This window comes from Salvelinus alpinus, chromosome 20 (genome assembly GCF_045679555.1).
Source record: "Salvelinus alpinus chromosome 20, SLU_Salpinus.1, whole genome shotgun sequence".
NCBI lineage: Eukaryota > Metazoa > Chordata > Actinopteri > Salmoniformes > Salmonidae > Salvelinus > Salvelinus alpinus.
Genome location: NC_092105.1, coordinates 28,906,593 through 28,933,634, shown reverse-complemented (window position 1 = coordinate 28,933,634; position 27,042 = coordinate 28,906,593). Strand labels below are relative to the sequence as shown.

Here is a 27,042-nt window from a genome sequence, read left to right as displayed (position 1 = left end):
CTTTGCCCCAGTGATGTACTGGGAAGTATGCACTACCCTCTGTAGTGCCTTTCGATCGGAGGCCAAGCAGTTGCCATACCAGGCAGTGATGCAACCAGTCAGGATGCTCTCGATGGTGCAGCTGTAGAACCTTTTGAGGATCTGAGGACCTATGCAAATCTTTTCAGTCTCCAGAGGGGGAATAGGTTTTGTCGTGCCCTATACACGACTGTCTTGGTGTGCTTGGACCATGTTAGTTTGTTGGTGATGTGGACACCAAGGAACTTGACGTTCTCAACCTGCTCCACTACAGCCCCGTCGATGAGAACGGGGCGTGCTTGGTCCTCTTTTTCCTGTAGTCCACAATCATCTCCTTTGTCTTGATCACGTTGAGGGAGAGGATGTTGTCCTGGCACCACACGGCCAGGTCTCTGACCTCCTCCCTGTAGGCTGTCTCGTCGTTGTCGGTGATTAGGCCTACCACTGTTGTCATCGGCAAACTTAATGATGGTGTTGGAGTTGTGCCTGGCCATGCAGTCATGAGTGAACAGGGAGTACAGGAGGGGACTGAGCACGCACCCCTGAGGGGCCCATGTGTTGAGGATCAGCGTGGCGGATGTGTTGTTACCTACCCTTACCACCTGGGGGCGGCCTGTCAGGAAGTCAAGGATCGAGTTGCAGAGGGAGGTGTTTAGTCCCAGGGTCCTTAGCTTATTGATGAGCTTTGAGGGCACTATGGTGAGGGCACTATGACTACGCTGAACTGTAGTCAATGAATAGGATTCTCACATAGGTGTTCCTTTTGTCCAGGTGGGAAAGGGCAGTGTGGAGTGCAACAGAGATTGCATAATCTGTGGATCTGTTGGGATGGTATGCAAATTGGAGTGGATCTAGGGTTTCTGGGATAATGGTGTTGATGTGAGCCATGACCAGCCTTTCAAAGCACTTCATGGCTACAGACGTAAATGATACAGGTTCTATTAGCTATGTAGACTATGACATTACTTTAGCATATATGGTGACAACGATGTAGGCTATGTCTAGCGGTTATGTAATGGTTTGGCTTGGAAAGGTTTTTTCGCATGGTCACATACAGCTGATGTGTTGTGCACTGAAGTCCACAAGCGAAGGGAAAAGGTGAGAGGAGGAAAGCGCATTGATGCAAGAAGGAATACAACATGGCTGCTAGGAAAGTGAACAGTGTGTTTACGTTTTATCAGGGGTGTATTTATTCTGCCTATTCTGTTGTAAAATGTTTCTTAAACAGAAGCAAACAGAACAAAACAGGGATAAACATGATTTGTCACAAATAGAAACTCTCGTTTGCAAATGTTGGACTATGATTACACCCTAGATCAGCTAGATGCAGGCAAGAGTTTGCAAGGCGGTATTGAACGTGTCACTAACATTTTCCTCTCGGCCTGTGTACGTTGTAAACTTTCATTCATAGGCTAGGTTGTAGCAACCTCATGATGGGTTTAGGGAAAATGTGAGTATCATGTAGTAGCTTAAACCTATCGATGTTACATTGAACTGGGTGAATGGAATATGAATGACAATCATCCAATATGCTGTAATAGAAATAAGGCCATGCTCATGAGAAAAAAAGAATCGTCCTGCCTCATCTTAAACGGCACTGACCGCCACTGATTTCCTCAGTGAAAACAATGTACTGAGCAAATGTCAAATTGGCTTTTTACCAAATGACTATATATGACAGACCACGTATTCACCATGCACACCCTAAATGACAAACAAACAAACCAAAACAAAGGCAAAATCTTCTCATGCTTTGTTGATTTCAAAAAAGCTTATGACTCAATTTGGCATGAGGGTCTGCTAAACAAATTGATGGAAAGCGGTGTTGGGGGAATGACATACAACATTATAAAATCCATGTACACAAACAACAAGTGTGCTCTTAAAATAGGCAAAAAACACACATTTCTTTCCATAGAGCCCCGCCCTCTTTAACATATATATCAATGAATTTGCGAGGGCACTAGAACAGTCTGTAGCACCCGGCTTCACCCTACTAGAATCTGAAGTTAAATGTCTACTGTTTGCTGATGATCTCATGCTTCTGTCCCCAACCAAGGGCCCACAGAAGTACCTAGTACCTAGTCAGACCTGCGCCCTGACAGTAAATCTCAGTAAGACAAAAATAATGGTGTTCCAAAAAACGTAAAGTTACCAGGACAACAAATACAAATTCCACCTAGACACCGTTGCCCTAGAGCACACAAAAAACTCTTCAACCTACATCGGTCTAAAAATCAACAGGTAACTTACACAAAGCTGTGAACGATCTGAGAGACAAGCCAAGAAGGGTCCTCGACGCCATCAAAAGGAACATAAAACTTGACATCCCAATTAGGATCTGGCAAAAAATTATTGAATCAGTTAAATAACTCACTGCCCTTTATGGTTGTGAGGGCTGGGGTTCGTTCACCAACCAAGAATTCACAAAATGGAACAAACACCAAATTGAGACATCCTCCGTGTACAACGTAAAACACCAAACAATGCCTGCAGAGTAGAATTAGGCCAATACGCCAATACCCCTCGCTAATTATCAAAATCCAGAAAATATCTGTTATATTCTACAACCACCTAAAAGGAAGCGGTTCCCAAACCTTCCATAACAAAGCCTTCACTTAACCTAGAGAAGAGTCCCCTTAGCAAGCGGGTCCTGGGGCTCTGTTCACAAACACAAACAGACCCTACAGAGTCCCAGGACAGCAACAGCAACACAATTAAACCCAACCAAATCATGAGAAAACAAAAAGATAATTACTTGACACATTGGAAAGAATTTACCAAAAAACTGAGCAAACTGGAATGCTATTTGGCCCTAAACAGAGAGTACACAGTGGGAGAATACCTGACCACTGTGACTGACCCAAAATGAAGGAAAGCTTTGACTATGTACAGACTCAGCGAGTATAGCCTTGCTATTGAGAGAGGCCGCCGTGGGCAGACATGGCTCTCAAGAAAACACGGGCTATGTGCACACTGCCCACAAAATGAGGTGGAAACTGAGCTACACTTCCTAACCTCTTGCCAAATGTATGACCAAATTAGAGACACATATTTCCCTCAGATTACACGGACCCACAAAGAATTTGAAAACAAATAGAACTTTGATAAACTCCCGTAACTCTACCGACATGTACATTCTACCTCAACTAACTGGTGCCCCCGCACATTGACTCTGTACCGGCACCCCCCTGTATATATTGTTATTTTTTACTGTTGCTCTTTAATTACTTGTTACTTTTATCTCTTAAACTTATCCATATTTTTTAAAACTGCACTGTTGGTTAGGGACTCGTAAGTAAGCATTTCACTGTAAGGTCTACACCTGTTGTATTCGGTGCATGTGACTAATAACATTTGATTTTGATTTGATCTATTGGGTGAAATACCAGTGTACCATCACAGTAGCAAGATTTGTAACCTGTTGCCACAAGAAAAGGGCAACCAGTGAAGAACAAACATGATTGTACATACAACCCATATTTATGGTTATTTATTTTCCCTTTTGAACTTGAACTATTTTTACATCGTTATATCACTGTACACAGCCATAACATGACTTTTGAAATGTCTCTATTCCTTTGAAACTTTTGTGAGTGTAATATTTACTTTATATTTTTTATTGTTTATTTCACTTTTGTTTATTATCTATTCCACTTGCTTTGGCAATGTAAACATATGTTTCCCATGCCAATAAAGCCCTTTGAATTGAATTGAATTGAATTGAGTGTAGCAGTGTGAATGTATTATATTGAACAGAAGCTGATCATCAGTATGACCACCAGATGGCGGTGTAGGACTCTGACGCAGCAGTCAGTCACCACTCTCAGAGCAGGGGGAATTTTTCCGCATCACAAACCACACGTGATTTACTTACTGTACGTACACATCCTAAATGGCACCATTTTCCTTATAGTGCACTAATTTTGACTACAGCCCATACCCATATGTCTCTGGACAAAAGTAGTGCATTATATAGGTATTAGTGTGCCATTTGAGATGCACCCTATGATGCTCTATCACTCCTTTATCTACAGTAAGGTAAAAGTCTAATTCCTATACAAGCCCAACATGGTTTTAGTGCGTTGGAGATTGACTGTAGGTTCCCATATATCTCAACTGTCAGTGTGGGGTGACCCAGGGAGATAAGATCAATATTTTGTCCAACTTTATTGTCCAAGACAGAGAAATACACCTTGGACATACAAGCACTGCTGCTCCCATATAAAATACACATCACATAATACACATCACATAAATAATCAACAGAAACACATCACATACACGTATAATACCGGTACACAGGTAGAGCAGGTTGTTTACCTGGCCGGTGGCGAATGTTGTCCAAGGATCCACACTTGGAGGTCACATGACTCAGGTCAATCTTCTTGGTCTGTATCTGCACCTGTAGAGGAACACCTGGTCAGAGGTACCTGGTTCTGGTGATCACCTGTTTACCCGTTATCCTGGGAGGGATCAAGAGGCAACGACCTCGAAGAACTACAGTAACATCTCCTGTCTCTGATGAAAATGACTGGATCTACCCATCTATCTATCCAGTTGACTAGCTATGTAACGCGTGATCTGTGATAGAATGATCTGATTGAAGTGGATTTGACAGGTGACATCAATAAGGGATTATAGCTTTCACCTGAATTCACCTGGTCAGTCTGAAAAGAGCAGGTGTTCTTAGTGTTTTGTACACTCAGTGTATGTATTATTATCAGCCCAAGTCAAGCACTGACTACTATCTGTTTGTAGTAAACGTCAGGTGCACATAAAGACAATTTACGACAACCCTCTCATTCTGTTATGAAGAGCTGTTGCCTTATGACAACCAACCCAACCACGGTCAGGAATGAAAAAGAGATGTTTTACTTCTGGCTTTATCTGTGAAAACTGAGGCTGAAAAGACAAAGTGCACATTCAGAATATTAGCCATAGATTATTAGCCAATAAAAATGCACATTTGGAATTAGCCACAGGCAAAGACACAGAAAAGGTTATGCAGCAATTATGCACCTAAGTGATCTGAAGAGAGAGAGAGAGAAGGAAGTACACCAACATCCAACAGGCACAACAGATACCGTGTGAGTGAATGAGTGAGTGAATGAGTGAATGAGAAAGCAAGCACACCAGAAGCATACGCATCTGTCAATAAAACAGTGACAAATCAGAAGGGAAAAATTAAGATGATTTAATAGAACATGACGACTGTGTGGCCTACCATCAATTGACCTGTTTTCTAATCTTGTACCGCCACGCATATAGGCTTGGGTTGCAATAGTATCTGATAGATACACGCTATACTGGAACCTGACCATGCAGAATGCTAGTGAACGTATTGAGAAAGAAGGAGCTGTGGTTGGTGTTAGTGAAAACAATGGGTGTGAGTTGGCTGGCGTCTGCATAACTAATCTACCCATCAATCTTTTCATTTTCACATTGTTTACACTAGCTAGACCTTTCACCTCTAAGAACCAGAAATCCCAGCCGTAAAGGAGATAGGCTGGTCCAAGATCTGTTTGTGCTCTTTCCAACTCCATTGCTTTCACTGTCAAGCCAAACGGTCTGGCATGACAATTTCATAGAGGTGTCAATGCCAGTTGTCAATGCCAGGTAGAACCAGGTGAAAAGGTGAACACGGGTCACATCCCAAATGGCACCCTATTCCCTATATAGTGCCTTATGGGCCCCGGTCAAAAGTAGTGCACTAAATAGGGAATAGGTTGTGATTGTTTGAGATGCTGTACACAGTCCTGCATCTCTCTAGCACTCTAATGGGTGACTGTGTGAGAGAGATACCATAAAACGAGAGAGAGAGAGAGAAAAAGAAAGAGAGAGAGAAAGAGAGATAGAAAGGGGTACCATAACACAAAGAAAGAGAGGAGGTATGTGTGTAAGAGAGAACATACTACAACGAGAGAACAGGAATGTGTGTGTGTGTGTTGGGGGGGGCTTACTATCCACGTGGGTACTGGAAATCCCCAAAAGTCCCCACAAGGACAGTCAAACAAGAACAATTCTCTCTCGTGAGGACATTTTCCAGTTCCCCATGATGACAAAGGCTATCTTAGGCTTAGAGGTTAGGTTTAGGGTTAGGTTTACAATTAGGGTTAGGGTTAGGGTAAGGGTAAGGTTTAGGGGTTATGGAAAATAGGATTTTGAATGGGAATCAATTTTAGGTCCCCACGAGAATAGTAAAACATATGCTGTATGTGTTTGTGAGAGAGGGATGGATGGAGGAGAGACACCAAGTGTATTAGGAGTAAGAGACTCACGTTTCCTCCTCCTGCAGAGTACTGTCTCAAATTAGCTCTGATATAAGACACAGCCCCTCTTACTTCGACCATGGCTAGCATGGTCATTACATCTTTACAGTTAGAAAATATCAGCCAAGAGAGACCTGTTTGTCTCTCACTGACGGCCATGACACTTTGTGTTTGCTTTCTTTATGTAACCACGGTGACCTTTGAGCCTTGTGTCTACAGCTGAGCTAGTCTGATCCTCAGGGAAAGCTAGCTAGTGTAAACATACTGTAGATATGCAGTACAATGAATAGAATAGGAAAAAAGCCCCTGAGAGCACAGCAATTTACTTAAATGGGAATGGAGCTGTTCTAGTGAATCTAATTCTATGAGGGTAATGTAACATCCCCCGACATGCTGTATGTACTGTATGCCTGTCAGCAGGGAGACAAGGTGCTGAATCTGCCACGATTACTCAGACTGTCTGTTCCAAACAGAGACTGTGCCTGCTCTGCAACCCAAATGGCACCATATTCCCTATATAGTACACTACTTTTGAACAGAGCCCTATGGGTCCTGATCAGATGTCTATTTAGGGAATAGGGTGATGTTTGGGATGCATCAAAAATGGCTGAGAAACAGGATTTCTTTCTAAAACAGTCACACTTTTTGGGCCGGGCCTGCTATAGCTGTAAGGAGACAAAGCAAGTTTGATTGCGACACAAACATGAAATAGCAGGATTGGTCGGGCTGCGGAGTACAAAACATCTTAAGACATTTACAACATTTATAACATGTATCACGCTAGACATGCAGCGAGTGGGGAAGAGAACCAAAAGGAAAGTCAGAGGCCAGCAGATTGTCAAGAGAGGAAGAGAAACAGTGAGCAGTGGATTGAAGCGGAGAGAAAGAAAGAAAGAAAAAGTTAGAGAGAGCAGAGGAAGAAGAGAGAGATAGGCAACGAGGTAATCTGGTTGGCGGTCACAGCTGGAGCTTCATAGAAAAACAGTAGAAAACATTTTTCCTCCTATTGCATTTCTCTCACCACAATTTGGATATATCCTCTCATGTTGTACTTCTCTATATACCACGTATGCTTACAACACACATCCGTATACATATGCATATTCTCTACAGGCCTACGCCACTTTAAGGCCAATACTGTGAAGTTTTAATACTTCTCTAGGTTTGAATATTCCATATTGTTCTCAATTTCTCAATTTGCCTACCTGGTTAAATAAAGGTTAAATAAAAAATAAAATAAAATATTGCGTTCCATCTCATAAAAGGTACAGTGAGGTACAAGTGATTGTTGGATTCTGAGCACAAGTAGGTGGACTCTGCATGGAAGATTGATGCACAAGTGTTGATGATACTGCATCAACACCCTCATTGTTGCATTGAATATATATATTCATCCATCACTAGAGTGGGTATATATTACAAATGAATGACGAACAAGAAGTGGAGACTTCAGTTTTGACCATCAGATAAGATACTGAACCATACAGGGCAAAGTGCTCAGGAAAGGGATTCAGTGATTTATGTAGTTTTAGTCTTGTGCACATAACAATGGAACTGTACTCCCATGACAGTAGCTAGCTAGCTAGTAGTAGCTAGACAGGAGCTAGATAGATTTGTTTCTGGGTTCAGAGAGAAATGGAACTGAGTCTACTGTTTGCTTTTCAAGGCAGAGACCAGGAGAGATCTTCACTCACAGTCAAATTGGAGAGTTCTGTAAACATGCCAAGGTGGGAGTTGGTTCATCTCAGAGCTAACTGCATTGTAGATTTGGTTCTGGGTCTATAAAGTATTTTTTGTTGTCGGACCCCAGTAAGACTAGCTGTCTCTATTGGCGTCGGCTAATGGGGATCCTAATCAAAGTTAAAATCAATGTAGAGGACCGAAGACCAGATTGAGCATGTAGGCAGACAGGCTGATCTAAGACTGTGGGCTGTGGTTGGAGAGACGGATAGGAGCAGGGGTGGTGGCAGGGTTTGAATTATACAATGACTTGATATTAGAATTTTCTTGATATTTAAATTGTTATGGGGAGGACCCTGATTTATTAAGGGGCTGCCCAGTCTCCCCCACCCCCCTGTAATTAATACTGGCTGATGGTGGGGGTGCCCCTTGTACGGACGTGTGCTAGAGAGGGACACAGTCCACTCATCTCCCAATAGAGGGACAGAAAATGAGGCCTAGTACATACTCAGGTTGTACAACTGATGCACTAGGCAGTATGACACAATGGTTATGATATACAACACATTTTTTTAATGAGTTTTTACGCACAACAACGTTTGCATAACCGTTGTGTGGTAGGGTTGCAGATTTCTGGGAACTTTCCCCAAATTCCAGGGAAGTTTTGGAACGTTACCCGAATTTTGCAATTCTGACCAGGGGTGTCTCCATCAGTGCATCAGTTGTACAATCTGAGTTTGGACTAACTAGGCCAGAGAGAGGAGAAGGGAGAGTGGGAACAGAACGGTAGGTACAGGTACATACATTGCCTCCACGAGGAGAATGCTTCATGTTATCCTTGGATCCACATTTTGACTGTACGTGACTGAAGTCCAGCTTCTTGTTTAAAATCTGAATCTAGAGGAAATACAGAGATATAATGTGGCTATTTAGGTGGGGATGACGATGGATGCTTAGCTTATTCTATGTTATGGAAGAGATGTATAGGCACAACATGAAGAGAACAGGTATGTATGAATGCAGAACAATTGTTGATGATGATCAGAGGAGTGCTGAATGGAGATTCAATAGAGGGTTACATGTTTTTTAGCAGGGATCATCAACTAGATTCAGACGCAAATTGACCACAAGAAGCCAAATGAGATACAGTATAATAAAAACATATACGATCACATACAGTATATCTATCCATATGCATGGGAATACTTTGGAACAGACTCTAAAAATGTAAATCAATTGGAGCTGATTTGCTGATGTTTTTACAGTATTTTATGCCCCCCCCCCCAAAATAAATAAAATCCCCTGCGGTTGAAATTCGGCCAGCGGGCTGCCGGTTGGGGAACCCTGCATTATAGTGATGATATGTCAGTAGATACAGCATGTAGGTGGAGTTCATGACCCTTTCTATCATTCCATATAGGGGTGGTAGAATAGAGCATTAGCCATTTGATACACAAACAAATGGAAAAGTACTCTGAAATGAACTCTGGGTCCAAGACGGACTTCAGTTCCTACCAAGATTTGGCATGTGTTTGTATCTTGTGTGTGACAGAGTGTGTGAGGGGATAAGAGGGGGCTTGGTAGACGGAGGTACTGTATACCAGTGGGTTGTTGGCTGGCATGTGGGCCCATGTCACACTGTGTGCAGCAGACAGACATAAGATGAGAGAGACCAGGCGTAGGAGCAATCTCCATATCAAATCAAATCACATTTTATTTGTAACATGCGTCGAATACAACGAATACAACAACCTTACAGTGAAATGCCTACTTACAAGCCCTTAACCAACAATGCAGTTTAAAAAAAAAATCATAAATAAAAAGAAAAATCATAAATAAAAGTAACAAATAACTAAAGAGCAGCGATAAAATAACAATGTGGAGACTATATACAGGGGGTACCGGTACAGAGGGAGTCACTGTACTGTGTATGGGATACTGTAGGTCTGCTACTGGTACTGGCTTGATTGGAAGTACTGTATAGGTTCTGCTATGCTACATGACTGTATATGTATCAGGGTCTACTGAAGTATCCTGTAAGTGTACATCCCAAATGGCACTCTATACCCTATATAGTGCACTACGTTTGACCAGGGTCCAAAGTAATGCACTACATAGGGAACAAGGTGCCATTTGGGACACAGCCTAAGTGTGTAGACCAGGGATTGGCAACTTTGATGAGGGTGGGGGCCACAAAAAATCTGAACTCATCATGAGGGGCTGAAGTGGCTCGCGGGTCTGTGTATCCACATCCCATACCCATCCCTGGTGTAGACCTACACGGAAAGTGGGAACAGTGCCTACATGTGGTGGAGATAACTAGAGCCAGGATGAGATGGCAGGTTGACAGACAGAAGTCATTGGTGCTCTCTAGAAGGTCTGAATCCCCATAACAACAGTCCTGTGAAAGGGAATGGAGTCCTGACAGAGTAATGGGTCTCTGTAATGGATGATGAGAATGGTGACATAAACACTCTCCAAGGCCGAAGAGGTGGTAGATCTCGACTTGAATTTTGACTCAGAAAGTGATCTTGAAACAGAGAAGGTTGGTGACCACTGCACTATAGCCTCCTACTAAAGACGCACAATGTATGAGACATTCAGCAGCAATGGCCACACAAAGACAACAGACTCCCCCACACAAGACGACACACTTGAGATAAGATGGAGAACACGTCAGCAGACAGGAGTAAGCCCACAGCCAGTGTTGGCGTTTAAAGATTTTCAAGTGCTGAAGGTAGACCAGTTTGTAGTAACATCTGAAAGACATTCGGCCTGTAAAAACCACACAGACAGAACATGAGGTGATACCAGGTGAATGAAAGATCTAAAATATATACAGACTTCTCTCTGTTACCTGGATAAGAATCAAAGTCAAACTAAAACAGTAGCCAACAGCAGTTCAGGCAACAAAGAAGGAAATCAAAACTAAAGGGTTTACCTTAATCCATCCTAGACAGGAATTCCTCTTAATTCAAAGCTTCATAGACAGTGAATGCTTAAGAAGAAATATTCTACCACAATTAATGACATTAAGACTAAGACATTATACTAAGACCAGAAACCCCCAACTCCTCCTCCTTCCCCATTCTACCTCTATTCCAGTAACTGTATGGTCAGTTTCAAAATTATTAATCAGCTTCTTGAACACTTTACTCACTTACGGGCACAAATAGAGGAGTTTCTAAGTGGCTGTCTAGGGTTGTGCTACTGAGACTCCTAACAGATTTCTCATACCCCTGACAAAACACTCCAACAGTTTCCCAGCCATCGACTCAAAAGAGCCGAAGCAAACACCATTGCATCAAAGGGAGGACTAATATTTAACGCAGTTTAACGCAGAATCAGGCACAGACTGTGTCCAAAATGGCATCCTATTCCCTTTATTGCACTACTTTTGACCAGGGTCCATAAGCTCTGCTCAAACGTAGTGCAGTTTATAGGGAATAGAGTGTCCTTTTGGATGCAGACACTGAGAGGTTGGGAAATGGCAGCATAGCAGCCTTGACAACCCCGTGCCCAGACAGTCACCTCAGGTTGTTGTCACTTCCTGTTGGAACCTCTATCAGAGACACTTGCAGCCAGCCAGTCACCCAGGAGTTGAGTCTAGTTTGCCAGCGGTGGTGGGAAGACACTACCCAGGGGTGTAAGCCTTGTTTTGGCTGAGCCCGTATGGGAGGCAAGAGAGGTAGAGGTGTTCCAGAATATTCTCTAGCGTCGAAGGTGAGCTACAGAGGGATATTACAGAGAAAATGCCACAAGCACTGATCCTCCAAGAAGATTCATACTGTGTAGGTCTTCCTTCATCACAACAATGTCCTTTTCCCATCTCACCCATCTGAAAAGCTCAGCTGCTACTCCAAAATGAGGTGTTTTTCTCATTCCCCTCCTTTTAAAACCCAGCAAACAACGACCAGACAGACAGACTGAGGGAGGGAGGGATGACAGAGCTACAGTAACAATGGAGCGACAGACTATAAACGTGGAGAGGGACACAAAAGACAGGGAGAGGAAGGGACTGAGGAGGGTGGAACAGGGGATAAAAGCCTGGGAGGAAAGTCTGAAAAAAGGAACCAACAGCTACAGCATTAGTCAAATACAAAACAAGACTGAGGTAGAAAGAGAGGCAGAAACAGAGCATAAAGAGGTAAAAAGAAGGGAGGATAAATAAGGGAAGGAAGAAAAGAGAGCGAGGGAGGAGGGGGTATAGTAGAAACCCAGGGACGATCACTAACCTGTCCCCCCTTGGGCTGGTAATTGATGTTGTCTGTGGAGCCGATCTTAGACTTGACGTTCTTGAGGTCTGGCAGGGGCTGGTTGAGGACGCGGAGCTGTTTGGGGGTGGTGGCGGGGGACTTGGGAGGGGTGCGGAGCAGAGCCACCTTGAATAAATTAATTGCCAAAAGTTGAATTGATACCATGATATACTCAGGTTTCATTTGGAAAAAAGATTAGCTAATCTCAATATGATCTCCTGAATAAATAAAGGATAAATCCATAAAATACAATTATATACAGTGCATTCGGAAAGTATTCAGACCCCTTGACTCTTTCAACATTTAGCTACATTACAGCCTTATTCTAAAATGTACCCCATAATGACAAAGTGAAAACAGGTTTTTATACATTTTTGCAAATGTATAGAAAAACCTTAATTTCAGTGGTATTCAGATCCTTTGCTATGAGACTCGAAATTGAGCTCAGGTGCATCCTGTTTCCTTTGATCATCCTTGAGATGTTTCTATAACTTGATTGGAGTGATTGGAGGTAAATTCAATTGATTGAACATTATTTGGAAAGACACACACCTGTCTACAGTTGACAGTGCATGTCAGAGCAAAAACCAATCCATGAGGTCAAAGGAATTGTCCGTAGACCTCCGAGATAGGATTGTGTCAAGGCACAGATCTGGGGAAGGGTACCAGAAAATTCCTGAAGCATTAAAGGTCCCCAATAACACAGTGGCCTCAATCATTCTTAAATGAAGAAGTTTGGAACCACCAAGACTCGTCTTAGAGCTGGCCGCCTGGCCAAACTAAGCAATCGGGGGAGAAGGGCCTTGGTCAGCGAGGTGACCAATAACTCGTTGGTCACTCTGACAGAGCTCCAGAGTTCCTCTGTGGATATCGGAGAACCTTACAGAAGGACAAACATCTCTGCAGCACTCCACCAATCAAGCCTTAATAGTAGAGTGAACAGACGTCAGTAAAAGACACAACAGCCCGCTTGGAGTTTGCCAAGAGGAAGCTCAAGGACTATGGCCATGAGAAACAAGATGCTCTAGTCAGATGAAACAAAGATTGAACTTTTTGGCCTGAATGCCAAGCGCCACGTCTGGAGGAAATCTGGCACCATCTCCACGGTGAAGCATGGTGGTGGCATTATCATGCTGTGGGGATGTTTTTCAGGAGTGGCTTCAGGACAAGTCTCTGAATGTCCTTGAATGGCCCAGCCAGAGCCCAGACTTGAACCCCATCGAACATCTCTGGAGAAGCTGTGCAGCTAAATTAGCAAACATTTCTACAAAACTTTTTTTGCTTGGTCATTATGGGGTGTTGTGTGTAGATTGATGAGGGGGGAAAACGATGTAATCAATTTTAGAATAAGGCTGTAATGTAACAAAATGTGTAAAAAGTCAAGGGGTCTGAATACTTTCCGAATGCACTGTATTCGTCTAATTGAAAACACATATAGAGTAGCTGCCTCAGCTGAGTACAGTATAACAGCATTGATTCCTGGTCAAAATTAGTGCACTACATAAGGAAAAGGGTGCCATTTGGGATGCACACTGTACCTTCTTCTCCTGCAGCAGGCTGAGTGAACGTGGTGTGCCGGGGGTGCGAGGGGTCCCGGGTGTGCGGCAGGAGTAGCTGTAGCTGGGAGGGGTTCCAGGGGTGATGGCTGTGGACCCTGGGGTGCGGGGTGTGGTGGGGCCGCTGCACAGCGAGCGGGAACGCATCGACTGTGTGCCTGGGTGTGGGGAGGTCATAGAAAGGTCATAGAGGTCATACAGAGAGGTTACACAAAGGTCAATCAGAGGTTGGGCATCTCTCACCATTACTCTAGCCTGGTCCCAGATCTATATGTGCAGTCTTGCCATTTTCTGTTGTCTATGGTCCATATGAGTTGGCAAGACAGAACAAACAGATCTGGTACCAGGCTAACATTACTCCACCAAAGTATTTAAGTTAGTCAGATGAAGAATGGCTCAAAACACACACAAACGGGATGAAACAGTGTAGTTACTAGAATGAAAGACGTAAATGAAGGCCAAACTATAGGCTTGAACAACTTGATTACTAACTACTAAGGATGAGACAGAGATGTGATCTTGAACACACAGAGAGACGAACTGGGTCAGATCATGTGAGACAAGATGAGACTAGGTGAGACATTGCAGGACTAGGTGAGATACTGCAGGACTAGGTGAGACTGGATGACAAGGTGAGACTGGATGAGAATGGAAGTGAATCCAGTTGAAACGGGGGACAGAGTGAGACATGGATGAGACTGGATGGGATTGAGAGTTCCTCTCTACCTGTCCAACTAGGGGCGCGTCCTGTCCTATGCTCCGCCCTGACCTCTGTACGGAACGCTAGAGGAGAGCAGGAGCGGAAGAGGATTAAACAAAGGAGAGAGATAGAGAGAGAGAAAGATCAAGAGAAAAATCAAGAGCGAGAGAGACAGGCAGAAAGAGAGAAACCAGGAGAAGGGACTTACACGTAGGTCTGCGGGGTGCGGTGGAGCCGGAGCTGGTGATTGAGGTGGAGCTCTCCTCCTGGTCGTGTGGGTGGTGGTGGGTACGCCGGCTCAGGATAGAGGCAGGCCGCGGCAGGGATGACCTCTTTGGGCTCTGAGAACCACCATCCTGTCACATACAAACACACGCACACACACAGGAAGGCAAACAGGCACAGAAACACACATAGACACACACATTTAGCTTAGTACTGTAGTTACAGAAGTGCACAAGTCAGAAAATGCCCCAGCTTTAGCCTGGGTATTAATTTACAGATGTGAGATCAGTTGATCAGTTCAGGGCCATATGCTAACCTTACCACGTCTATCAGTCTGTGTAGTGTTGGGGAGTCACGAGGCCCGCAGGAGGAGGGACGGGGCCTATCAAGCTCCACCTCCACCAGGAAGTTATTTTTATTGTGGGAGGAGAAAGAGGAGATAAGGCGAGGGGGCAGGAGGGTGGCCACTCGCAATTTACAGGTGGGGATCTTTGTCAGTGGTGGCGACTAAGTTACAGACAGACATATGGGGGAGAGATGGGGGATATAGGGGTGAGAGATGGGAGAGATACAGGAGAGAGATGGGTGAAAGATGGGGGAGATACGGGTGACAAATGGGTGAGAGACGAGGGAGAGATGGGGGAGATATGGGGGAGAGATGGAGGAGATACGGGTGAGAGATGGGAGAGATACAGGTGAGAGATGGGGCAGATATGGGGGAGATACAGGTGAGAGATGGGTGAGATATGAGTGAGAGATGGGGGAGAGATGGGTAGATACGGGTGAGAGATGGGGGAGAGATACGGGGGAGATACGGGTGAGAGATGGAGGAGAGATGGAGGAGTGATGAGGAGATATGGGTGAGAGATGGGGGAGAGATGGGGAAGATACAGGTGACAAATGGGTGAGAGACGGGAGAGATGGGGGAGATACGGGTGAGAGATGGGGGAGATACGAGTGAGAGATGGGGGAGATACGAGTGAGAGACAGGGGAGAGATGGGGGAGATACGGGTGAGAGACGGGGGAGAGATGGGGGAGATACAGGGAAAGATGGATTAGAGATGAGTGAGAGATGGGTGAGAAACAGACAGTGCAAACCAAACCACAAGTAAACAAGGATAAAAACAATGACAGTGGAACCAAAGATGACTGTACTGAACATAATTTCCTCGGCAATTGTGCAAACAGATATATACAGTATATATCTGAGGTGCAGTTAACTCTAATGAACTTATCCTCGGCAGCAGAGCTAACTCTGGGTCTTCCTTTCCTGTGGCGGTTGTCATGAGAGCCAGTTTCATCATAGCGCGTGATGATTTTTGTGAATGCACTTCAAGAAACTTTCAAAGTTCTTGAAATCTTCCATATTGACTGACCTTCATGTCTTAAAGTAATGATGGACTGTCACTTCTCTTTGTTAATTTGAGATGTTCTTGCCAAAATATGGACTTGGCCTTTACCAAATAGGGCTATCTTCTGTATACCACCCCTACCTTGTCACACAACTGATTGGCTCAAATGCGAAAGAAATCCCACAAATTAACTTTTAACAAGTCACACCTATTAATTGAAATGCATTCCAGGTGACTACCTCATGAAGCTGGTTGAGAGAATGCCAAGAGTGTGCAAAGATGTCATCAAGGCAAAGGGTGGCTACTTCGAAGAATCTCAAATATAAAATATTTGTTTTACACTTTTTTGGTTACTACACGATTCGATATGTGTTATTTCATGGTTTGATTGTCTTCACTATTATTCTACAATGCAGAAAATAGTAAAAATAAAGAAAAACCCTGGAATGAGTAGGTGAGTCCAAACCTTTGACTGGTACTGTTTAAATATAGCCAATTGTCTTTGGGTTCTGGTTCCATAATATAATCACAGAATACAGTGTGCATGCATATGTACAGTATGTGTGTGTGTGTCTGTGTGTGGTTAGCTAGTGTGGGCAGAGAATCCCAGGCCGCACTATACAGAGCAGAACTGAACAGTCCTGGGAGATGTGGCATTTAAAGCGCTGTGCTAGGCTATGCTGTCTTTATTATTCTAAAAGAATGACCGTTATTATGTGGAGGAGTGACTGACAGTCACGACCACAGATAATGAAAGATAATTACGGCCCAAATGCATCCCAAATGGCACCCTATTTCCTATATAGTGCACTACCTTAGACCATCACTGAATGATGATTACATCTCGGAGGGAAGAGAACAGAAACACTTCTATGTTTATCTGGCCTGGATGTTTAGTCCACTGTGACATAACCATCAGGGTGGATGGACATGCAGCTAAACAGGCAAAAGGGGATTCATTAAAAGGGGGACAGGAGAGAGAAAGGATTTATGTTAGTTGATGTTAAGTGATTTTTTGCAGAGGGATAAAACTGTGAGTTGATATGGACATAAACATTTGGTTCAGGCAGGGAAGCAGGTTTAAGCTGGTAAGAGGGACTTATTTCTGACACTGTATCCAGAGTGTGTTTTTTGGTGTGCTCGGTAGGTAGGAAACAGAGGGGAAACGAGGAGATAGCCTACTACCTGAACTTGACCAATACTACAAAATCAACTTGTTTACCATTTCAAAAAGTTTTGCTACAGTGTGTCCTAGTGAACATGCCCATGGACAGGTGACTTGTATTCTGTCATGTAAATGGAAATTAAGTTATTGTATCGCATTGTGACGCAGTGTGTCGTACTTACTGAGCCTCTGTCCCCAGACTGTCTAGCAACACTGAGGGGCCGACGACCCTCTGGTACACCCACTGAAAGGAAGAGGAGTGAGGAGGAGAAGAAGAGGAGAGACAGAGAGAGAATGAGAGAAGGAGAGAGAGAGGGAGAAATAGAAAAGGGAAGGAGAGAGGAGGAGAGGACAATAGTGAGGAAGAGAGGAAGAGAGAGAAAGAGATGAGGAGAAAGGAGAGCGAGAGAGACAGACAGAGTGTATAGTTAGACGTGATTTAAACATTAGGACAGATTGACAGAAACACAAAAATGCTCTCCCACACACACAACAGCTGTGGCTGAAGCACGCCACCCACTCTACAGTCTACCAGCACAGTCTAACTGACAAGTATTGGGCTAACAGTACCCCTCTTCTGTAAACAACTGCAGCAAACTTTGTGAGAGTAAATCTAGCCCTAACTGGGTTATAGTATTGTATAATTATATGGTATTACTGTATACTATGAGGGAATTGGCTGATATCCTATTTGAGCTGCTAGAGAAAAGCTCTGTTGTCCAATGCTTTAGCAGGAAATCATACAGAATATAGGATTTTGGATGACATACAGTAAGTGCATCCGTCCATCCCACCCCCTGAACAATTTAATTGGGGCAATGCAGCAATTTAGAGGGTTTACATTGAACATAGTCTATTTATCATACACAGTTACTAGAGAGCTTCTGGAGGAAATGGCAAAGAAAACCACAAAATCAAAAACAGTACACAAGTACGATTATTTATTATACAGTACCAGTCAAAAGTTTGGACACACCTACTCATTCCAGGGTTTTTCTTAATTTTTTATTATTTTCCACATTGTAGAATAATAGTGAAGACATCAACACTATGAAATAACACATATGGAATTATGTTGTAATCAAAAAAGTGTTAAATAAATCAAAATATATCTTATATTTGAGATTCTTCAAAGTAGCCACCCTTTGCCTTGATGACAACTTTTCACACTCTTGGCATTCTCTCAACCAGCTTCATAAGGTAGTCACCTGGAATGCATTTCATTTAACAGGTGTGCCTTGTTAAAAGTTCATTTGTGGAATTTCTTTCCTTAACGCATTTGAGCCAATCAGTTGTGTTGTGACAAGGTAGGGGTGGTATACAGAATATAGCCCTATTTGGTAAAGACCAGGTCCATATTATGGCAAGAACAACTCAAATAAGCAAAGAGAAATGACAGTCCATCATTACTTTAAGGCATGAAGGTCAGTCAATCCAGAAAATGTCAAGAACATTTTAAGTTTCCTGAAGTGCAGTCGCAAAAATCATCACGCGCTATGATGAAACTGGCTTTCATGACGACCACCACAGGAAAGGAAGACCCAGAGTTAGCTCTGCTGCCGAGGACAAGTTCATTAGAGTTAACTGCAACTCAGATTGAAGCCCAAATAAATGCTTCACAGAGTCAAGTAACAGACACATCTCAACATCAACTGAATCAGGCTTTCATGGTCGAATTGCTGCAAAGAAACCACTACTAAAGGACACCAATAAGAAGAGACTTGAAGAACACGAGCAATGGGGATTAGACTGGTGGAAATCTGTCCTTTGGTCTGATGAGTCCAAATTTGAGATTTTGGGTTCCAACCGCCATGTCTTTGTGAGATGCAGAGTAGGTGAATTGGATGATTTCCGCATGTGTGCTTCCCACCGTGAAGCATGGAGGAGGAGGTTTGATGGTGTGGGGTTGCTTTGCTGGTGACACTGTCAGTGATTTATTTAGAATTCAAGGCACACTTAACCAGCATGGCTACCACAGCATTCTGCAGAGATATGCCATCCCATCTGGTTTGCGCTTAGTGGGACTATCATTTGTTTTTCAACAGGACAATGACCCAAAACACACCTCCATGCTGTGTAAGGGCTATTTGACCAAGAAGGAGAGTGACGGAGTGCTGCTTCAGATGACCTGGCCTCCACAATCACCCGACCTCAACCTAGCTGAGATGGTTTTGTATGAGTTGGACCGCAGAGTGAAGGTAAAGCAGCCAACAAGTTCTCAGCATACGTTGGAACTCCTTCAAGACTGTTGGAAAAGCATTCCTCATGAAGCTGGTTGAGAGAATGCAAAGAGTGTGCAAAGCTGTCATCAGCAAAGGGTGGCTACGTTGAAGAATCTCAAATATATTTTTATTTGTTTATCACTTTGTTGGTTACTACATGATTCCATATGTGTTATTTCATAGTTTTGATGTCTTCACTATTATTCTACAATGTAGAAAATAGGAAAGAAAATAAAAACCCTTGAATGAGTAGGTGTGTCCAAACTTTTGACTGGTACTTTATATCTACAGAGCAAGAAAGTATTCAGACCCCTTGACATTTTCCTTTTTTTTTTATACATTAGTCTTATTCTAAAATAGATTTTTTATTAAATCTCATCAATCTACACACAATAGCCAATAATGACAAAGCGAAAACAGTTTTTTAGATTTTTCAGACCCTTTGCTATGAGAATCGAAACTGAGCTCAGGTGCATCCTGTTTCCATTGATCGTCCTTGAGATGTTTCTATAACTTGATTGGAGTACACTTGTGGTAAATGTAATTAATTTGACATGATTTGGAAAGGCACACACCTGTATATATAAGGTCCCACGGTTGACAGTACATGTCAGAGCAAAAACCAAGCCATGAGGTCAAAGAAATTTTCCATAGAGCTCTGAGACAGGATTGTGTCGAGGCACAGATCTGGGGAAGGGTAAAAAAAAGAAAAAATGTCTGCAGCATTGAATGTCCCAGAGAACACAGTGGCCTCCATCATTCTTAAATAGAAGAAGTTTGGAACAACCAAGACTCTTCCTAGAGCTGTCCGCCCTGGTCAAACTAAGCAATCAGGGGAGAAGGGCCTTGGTCAGGGAGGTGACCAAGAACCCTCTGACAGGGCTACAGAGTTCCTCTGTGGAGATGGGAGAACCTTCCAGAAGGACAACCATCTCTGCAGCACTCCGCCAATCAGGACTTTATGGTAGAGTGGCCAGATGGAAGCCACTCCTCAGTAAAAGGCACAGTTTGCCAATAGTTACCTAAAGGACTTAGACCATGAGAAACAAGATTCTCCAGCCTGATGAAATCCAGGTTGAACTCTTTGGCCTGAATGCCAAACATCACATCTGGAGGAAACCTGTCACCATCCCTACAGTGAAGCATGGTGGTGGCAGCGTCCTGCTGTGGGGATGTTTTTCAGCAGCAGGGACTGGGAGACAAGTCAGGGTCGAGGGAAAGATGAACGAAGCAAACTACAGAGAGATCCTTGATGAAAACCTGCTCCAGAGTGCTCAGGACCTCAGACTGGGGCTAAGGTTCACCTTCCAACAGGACAACAACCCTAAGCACACAGCCAAAACAATGCAGGAGTGGATTTGGGACAAGTTTCTGAATGTCCTTGAGTGGCCCAGCCGGAGCCCGGGCCTTGAACCCGATCAAACATCTCTGGAGAGACCTGAAAAGAGCTGTGCAGCAACGCTCCCCATACAACCTAACAGAGTTTGAGAGGATATGCAGAGAAGAATGGGAGAAACTACCTAAAAACAGCTTTTAGCTCATACCCAAGAAGTCGTGCTGCTGTAATCACTGCAAGGTGCTTCAACAAAGTACTGAGTAAAGGGAATACCTATATAAATGTGATATTTAAGTTGTTGTTTTTTTACAAACATTTCTAAAAACCTGTTTTTGCTTTGTCATTATGTTGTAATGTGTGTAGATTGATGAGGGAGAAAAAAACTATTTAATCCATTTTAGAATAAGGTTTTAACAAAATGTGGGGAAAAAATCAAGGGGTCTGAATACTTTCCGAATGCACTGTATATTGTGGAAACTCACTCTGTCAGGTGAGGTAAACCAGTACCTGTCTCCTTACAGCAAGCGGAGCCAAACTACCAGTTGCTTGGCAACCTCTACTTCCTGAATGACACTCTATTCCATTTATAGCGCACTACTTTTAACCAGAGTCCTATGGGCCCTGGTCAAAAGTAGTGCACTACATAGGGAATCGGGTGCAATTTGGGACCAATATCATGCTCTGGGGAAATGCAGTGAAAACCTACTAATTGCACTGTAGTTCTTTCACAGCTGTAGTTCTTTCAAAGCAAACAACCAAAAATTATACAGGTTAAAGAGACACAGATTGAGTAAATAAGTGAGATGGTGAGAGATGGACAACTGGTGTTATATACAGAGAAAATAAAAAGTATTGCATATTGCAGGTACACATAACTCTGAAGCAGTATCATTGACCAAACCATCTCCAACAAAAAATAAACCAAGAATGAACATAACATGGAAGCTGAGGAGAACAAAAAAATATAAAACACAAATACAAATAATAAAATAAATGTAAAAAGTTGAGCTGTTCACAACAAGCCAACAACAAAGTCAAATAAAAAAATGTAGAGCAAATTTGTTTTTATTCTAATAAAATTCAGACACTGAACATGACAAACAAATGCAACAGAATAAAAATGGATAGATTAACAAAATAATTGATCAAATTGAACAAAAATAGAAGTTATAAATTACTGTAATGATGAGTTGTAAAGCACTTTGTGATTCTGCTGATGTAAAAAGGGCATTATAAATACATTTGACTGATTGACGAGATGTGAATGTTGATGTTTGCAGGCTCATTGCAGATTTCTAGCCTTCCTGGCCCCGGCCAGCAGTTTTGTGTTCCAAATGGCACCCTATTTCCTATTTAGCGCACTACTTTTGACCAGAGCACATTGGGCCCTGGTCAACATTAGTGTGGTATATAGAGAATAGAGTTCCATTTCGGACGCAGCCCAGGAATGATTGGTCACCTGTAGGTTTCCTCCTAGCACAGGGGTGGGCCTGGGCAGGACGCGAGTGTCGGACCGCAGTAGACTTTAACACACTCTTCCGAGACGGAGAGGAGCGCATCTGAGTCTCAGCTTTCTTGGTCAGCTCAGTCTTCTTAATCACGGCTAGCAGAAGAGGGAGAGACATAGTTAAAGAGAGAAAGGGAAAGACAAACAAGTAACATAAGAAGAAAGAGAAGGAAGAGGGAGAGATAGTCAAAGAGAGAAAAGGAAGGAAAGGATAGTGTGACACGGAGGTTTGGTAGGACAGAACCACTCACCTGATACCCAGTTAACACTCACTTGAGATCTTAAAGGCTTTTAAAGATGATTATCTTTGACAATTATAATGAAAGAGAATAACAAAATTTGTCAATTAATAATATATAACTACAAAGAACTATATAGAAATTAAAAGTGTTGTTGGTTTCCAAGACACATATCCAGCTTAGTCCTGGACTAAAACGTTATTTCAAAGGAGGTTCTACACTGAAGTGTCCGGGAAACTGGCCCTCTAGAGTAACACACTGAGCAGAGATCTACACCAAATAAAATCAAACAGAATTAAATAAGCTGTCAATAATGATGAATAACTTAAAATCATTTTTACAAATATTTAAAAAGCAGAGTAACAAACTAATTTGGAGAGATATTGTAGTTCTAAACCTTTCTTCTTCTTGACGTCCTCCCTGGGGATATAGACCGGCTGCTTGTGAATGGGTTTACGTTCTGGTGTGGAGACGTGCCCCTCGCGCCCTTTCACCCGTCCCCCTTTAGCCTTGGGATTCACCGGCTGCTTCTCCTGCTTCTGCTGTTGGGGAGTCTTCTCCTTCTTGACTGGTGGGGCTGGGACCCGGTCGGCTCTCAGGGGCTCGATCTGCTCTGTAGCCATGCTCTTGTCATCATCCACATCTACAGTGCAGAGATCTAGGTATAAAATAGACATGATAAGATCATCATGCAGTAGTACTACAGACACAACACAATACATGGGAACAACACTCATAAATTGGGTAAAACAGTGTTATCGTAACTTTATGATGATAAAATATGTTTTCATTATGAAAAGGCTGTAATAAACATGAATATGCATATGTACTATTTCATTTTCTAACCTCTGATTATATAATTATTAGTGGTCACTGAAACGTAATTTATCTGTCATTGAAACCTGTATTATGGGATGATAACAGAGAGAAATCTCACCTTGAGTGTCGACCCAAGAGCTGTCTAGGATTGAGTCGTCCATGGTGGTCTCATCTCTGTCGTAGCTCTCTGTCTGTCCCTCGGTCTCTGTCTGCACCTCCTTCTCTGGGGAGGCCTGCACCTCCTTCTCACGGACCTCCTCTGAGACATCCCCCACCTCCTCAAGACTAGCTGCCTCCATGATCTCCACCTCCTGGGACTCCTCCTCCTCCTCTTCCTCCTGCTCGTGGAGAGCCTGTGGTGTCTCAGGCTCAGGCGGAGCAGAGAAACGCACGCTGTGTCCTGGCTCCTCGCCCTCGTCGATGGTCTGGACTACAGTGATAAAGTCATCTTCCACAGTCACCACTGACTCTATGGCAGCTCTGGGTTCTGGAACGTCATCCATCGCTGCTCCTGCCCCTGCCAGAACTTCACCATCTTCCTCTTCTTCTTCTTCTTCTTCTTCTTCCTCCTTGTCTTTCATTATATCCTTCTCAACCTTCTCTTCTTTCTCTCCAGGCTTTGTTGGTTTTATCTCTATCATGATTTCCTCCTGTTCCACCTCCTGCTCTATATCCTCCTCCTCCTCCTCCTCCTCCTCCTCCTCCTCCTCCTCCTCCTCCTCCCCCTCTTCCTTTTCTTCTTTGTTCTTCTCTTTGACCTCTACAACCTGCTCCTGCTCCTTCTTCAGCTTCTCTTCGCTAACTTTCCCCTTCTCTTCTTCTGTGGTGCTCACACCACCACCTGACACAGACGGAGATGTCGCCATGACGTCAACCTTCGGAGGCGTTGTCTGACCTCCCGTCTGTTTAGGTTTCTCGGTGTCCGTAACTGGAACCTTCTCTTCTTCTGTGGTGCTCTCCACGGAGGAGGCCGGGGAGGGCCTCGCGGGCCTGCTGATCCGGTCCTTGGCAACCCCAGTCAGTTGGTAGACGTCTTCGGCATCCACCTCCTCGTATGCCTCCTGGTGCACCAAGAACTTGTCCTTCACCTTCTCCCTTAACTCCTGCAGCTCTCGCTCCTCCTCCATGCTCAGGGGCCTGTCCTCCATCTCCAGCCGGCGGATCTGCCTCTCGTAGGCAGCCATCTCAGCATCTTTCTCTGGTCCCTCGTTCCCTGCCTTTCCCTCCTCATCCAGGGTGACCATCACTGTAGGAGTCACAAAGGACTCTGCTGACTTCAGAGCTGAAGCCGGTTTGTCGTTTTGGTCCTCTATGGCAGATTTTTCATGGCTGATCTCTTTGTTGTCTTTTTCCTCTGAAGCAGAATCTTTCCGTCCCACTTGTTTAGCTTCTTCCTTTTCTTTGGAACCGTCACACACAGTTAACTGATTTGTCTTCTCATCTTCGGCTAGTTTGTCTCTAGCTTCGATCTTCAGTTTTTCCTCTGCCATCTTTTCCTCCAGAGCCATAGGGGTGAAGCGCTGGGGCGGGGAGTCAATGGGACTATGGAGGTCAGCAGGGGAAGGCATGGGCCCTGAGTACTCACTGAACACACAGTAACCCAACTCCTCCAGCTGGCTCTCACTCTTGGCAATACTCTGGCTCTGATTCTGGTCCCCCAGGACCAGGTTGGCCAGGGAGTCGCTCCCAATGCCTTGGGCGTCTGCAGGGACAGACTTCCTCCTCATGGTCTCTGGGTCATTGTTTTCAGAAGTTAGTCTAGACCTGGTGCCTGCAAGGTCCAGCATCTCAGGTAGGTCAGGAGCCATGACTGTCCCATTTTTGTAGTAGTATTTGGGTGGAAAGGGAGACTCTGGGGACTCTGACCCCTGGGGGCTGGTCTTTTCGCCGGGGATCTCTCCTGTGTTGTGGGGAGGAGACGAGGAGTCAGACGTGACTGAGGCGGCAGTCTCCAGGATCAGGGGAGGGAAAGGCGGGGGCACCTTCTCCGCAGACAGGGTGGTAACTGGGAGATAGTTGACAGACTCATCCAGACTGCCACTGGTAAAAGACATGATGTCCGTGGCCAATGGAGAGAAGTTCCTAGGTAGGCCCTGGCCGCTGGGATCCATCGATCCAATCGTAATGTTGAGAGAGTAGCTTCTCTGATCCAGGGCCAACTTCCCGGGGGAAAGCCTACATTCGTTACTCCTCTCCAGGGCCGGTAAGGTATCCTTTTGATATCCCATCGGACTCTTTTTGGTGTCCGGCTTCTTCTCCACTGACTGTGTTTGTGCCAACATGCTGTAGTTGATCTCAGGGGGTGACGGAACTGTTGGGGAGCTTCTCTCTAAGCTCTTCTCTTGACCTGCGGTGCTCAGTTCATAATAACCTTCTGCTGCTTGAGCCCCCTTGGATCCCTCATCTGCCTTCAGGGCCAAAGTCTCGAAATAAGACGACATGCCAGATTTGTCTTTGTTAGAGTCAGAGGAGACACCTTGACCTTGATCTTTGTCTCCAGCTGTAGTGAATCCAGACCCTGCAACCGTTGTGAGGTTACTGGACTCAAGAACTTCCACAGACGGCTGCTTCTCTGAGACTGTTTTAGGTTCATCCGGTATAGACATTTTGGTAGGCTCTTTGGCTTGGCTCTGGCTGTTAGAAAGGAAAGGGGACGGAGAAGGGGACGGAGAAGCCATTTCTGTTTTGGGGTACAGGGGGGGTGTTGCCTGGTCCCCGCTGGAGAAAGCTGGACACTCTGGTGCAGTGAAGTCTGGGCTGAGGCATCCACTCTCACTGCCTGGTTTCTCCATGTCCATCTTTAAGTCTGTAAGTTAAATCTTTAGTACTTTGTTTGGTTTTGCTTCAACATTCAACTATTAATTGTAGGCTACTTTGTTTTAGGACAGCCATTTTAAATAGGGCCAGCCATACTATCACAGACACAGGCAAAGCTCTGCTTACTGTTGCACAGTACAGAGGGCATCGCACGCACATCACTGAGGAGGCAGGACAGGAGCATGAGGCGGAACCCACTCTCATATGGACGGAACAGAGGCATGGAACGTGATGGAACGTGATGGAACCGGAATGACGGAATTGGAATGCGCAGGCAGCCATACTGTTGATGGATGAGAAGAACCAAGCAATGAGGAATGGAATGGTTTTCCGACGAGTGACGACTTGACAATCTAATAGAGGTCAAATAATAGCCTTTCTGTCATTCTGTCAATTCTTAGTGAGAAATCATAATGATTTGCATTTAACTAAATAATTACTTTACACCATGATTTGTCAGTGTGTGTAGAATAATTTGATCTTTGATGAATTAACATCGAGTACATATTTAACTATTAACTTTGAGGACGATATACAATAACGGATCATCAAATTTAGCTAGTATAAGTATATTTTTATTACAAGTTGTTAGTATAAAATTCTTAAGTTCAACTAAGAAATAAACATTTGAACAACAGGAAAAATGACAGAATAACACAATATCGAACAGATGAAAACCAGTGAAATGGCACAAATGAATACAATGACAAAATAATGAAAACACTCTGATAGTATTACAATGACAGCTTAAGGAAAGTTGAACAGAAAATAGTGTTGAAACCAATAGAGAACGGATGATTTACATGATAAATAAATGAGACGTCTATATGGGATACAACACTGCCAGAAAGACACTGAGTGATAGGTTAACACCAAT

General features: G+C 43.8%; 1 protein-coding gene across 9 annotated transcripts in view; it reads right to left on the bottom strand.

Moving 5' to 3' along the window:
- The window catches only part of map2 (microtubule-associated protein 2), a 125,950-nt gene that overhangs the window by 14,726 nt on the left and 84,182 nt on the right, over positions 1-27,042 (bottom strand). For 7 of the 9 annotated variants that reach the window (XM_071355222.1, XM_071355224.1, XM_071355223.1 and 4 more), the window contains 11 exons: positions 23,467-26,154; positions 22,927-23,187; positions 22,243-22,386; positions 17,408-17,469; positions 15,029-15,103; positions 14,691-14,838; positions 14,509-14,565; positions 13,765-13,940; positions 12,206-12,352; positions 8,775-8,867; positions 4,342-4,423 (listed from right to left, as the gene is read on the bottom strand). In XM_071355222.1, coding sequence (XP_071211323.1) covers positions 4,342-4,423; positions 8,775-8,867; positions 12,206-12,352; positions 13,765-13,940; positions 14,509-14,565; positions 14,691-14,838; positions 15,029-15,103; positions 17,408-17,469; positions 22,243-22,386; positions 22,927-23,187; positions 23,467-26,154 — 3,933 coding nt within the window. The remainder of the gene's footprint in view (positions 1-4,341; positions 4,424-8,774; positions 8,868-12,205; positions 12,353-13,764; positions 13,941-14,508; positions 14,566-14,690; positions 14,839-15,028; positions 15,104-17,407; positions 17,470-22,242; positions 22,387-22,926; positions 23,188-23,466; positions 26,155-27,042) is intronic. The other 2 variants (XM_071355226.1, XM_071355225.1) reach the window with 2 other exon arrangements.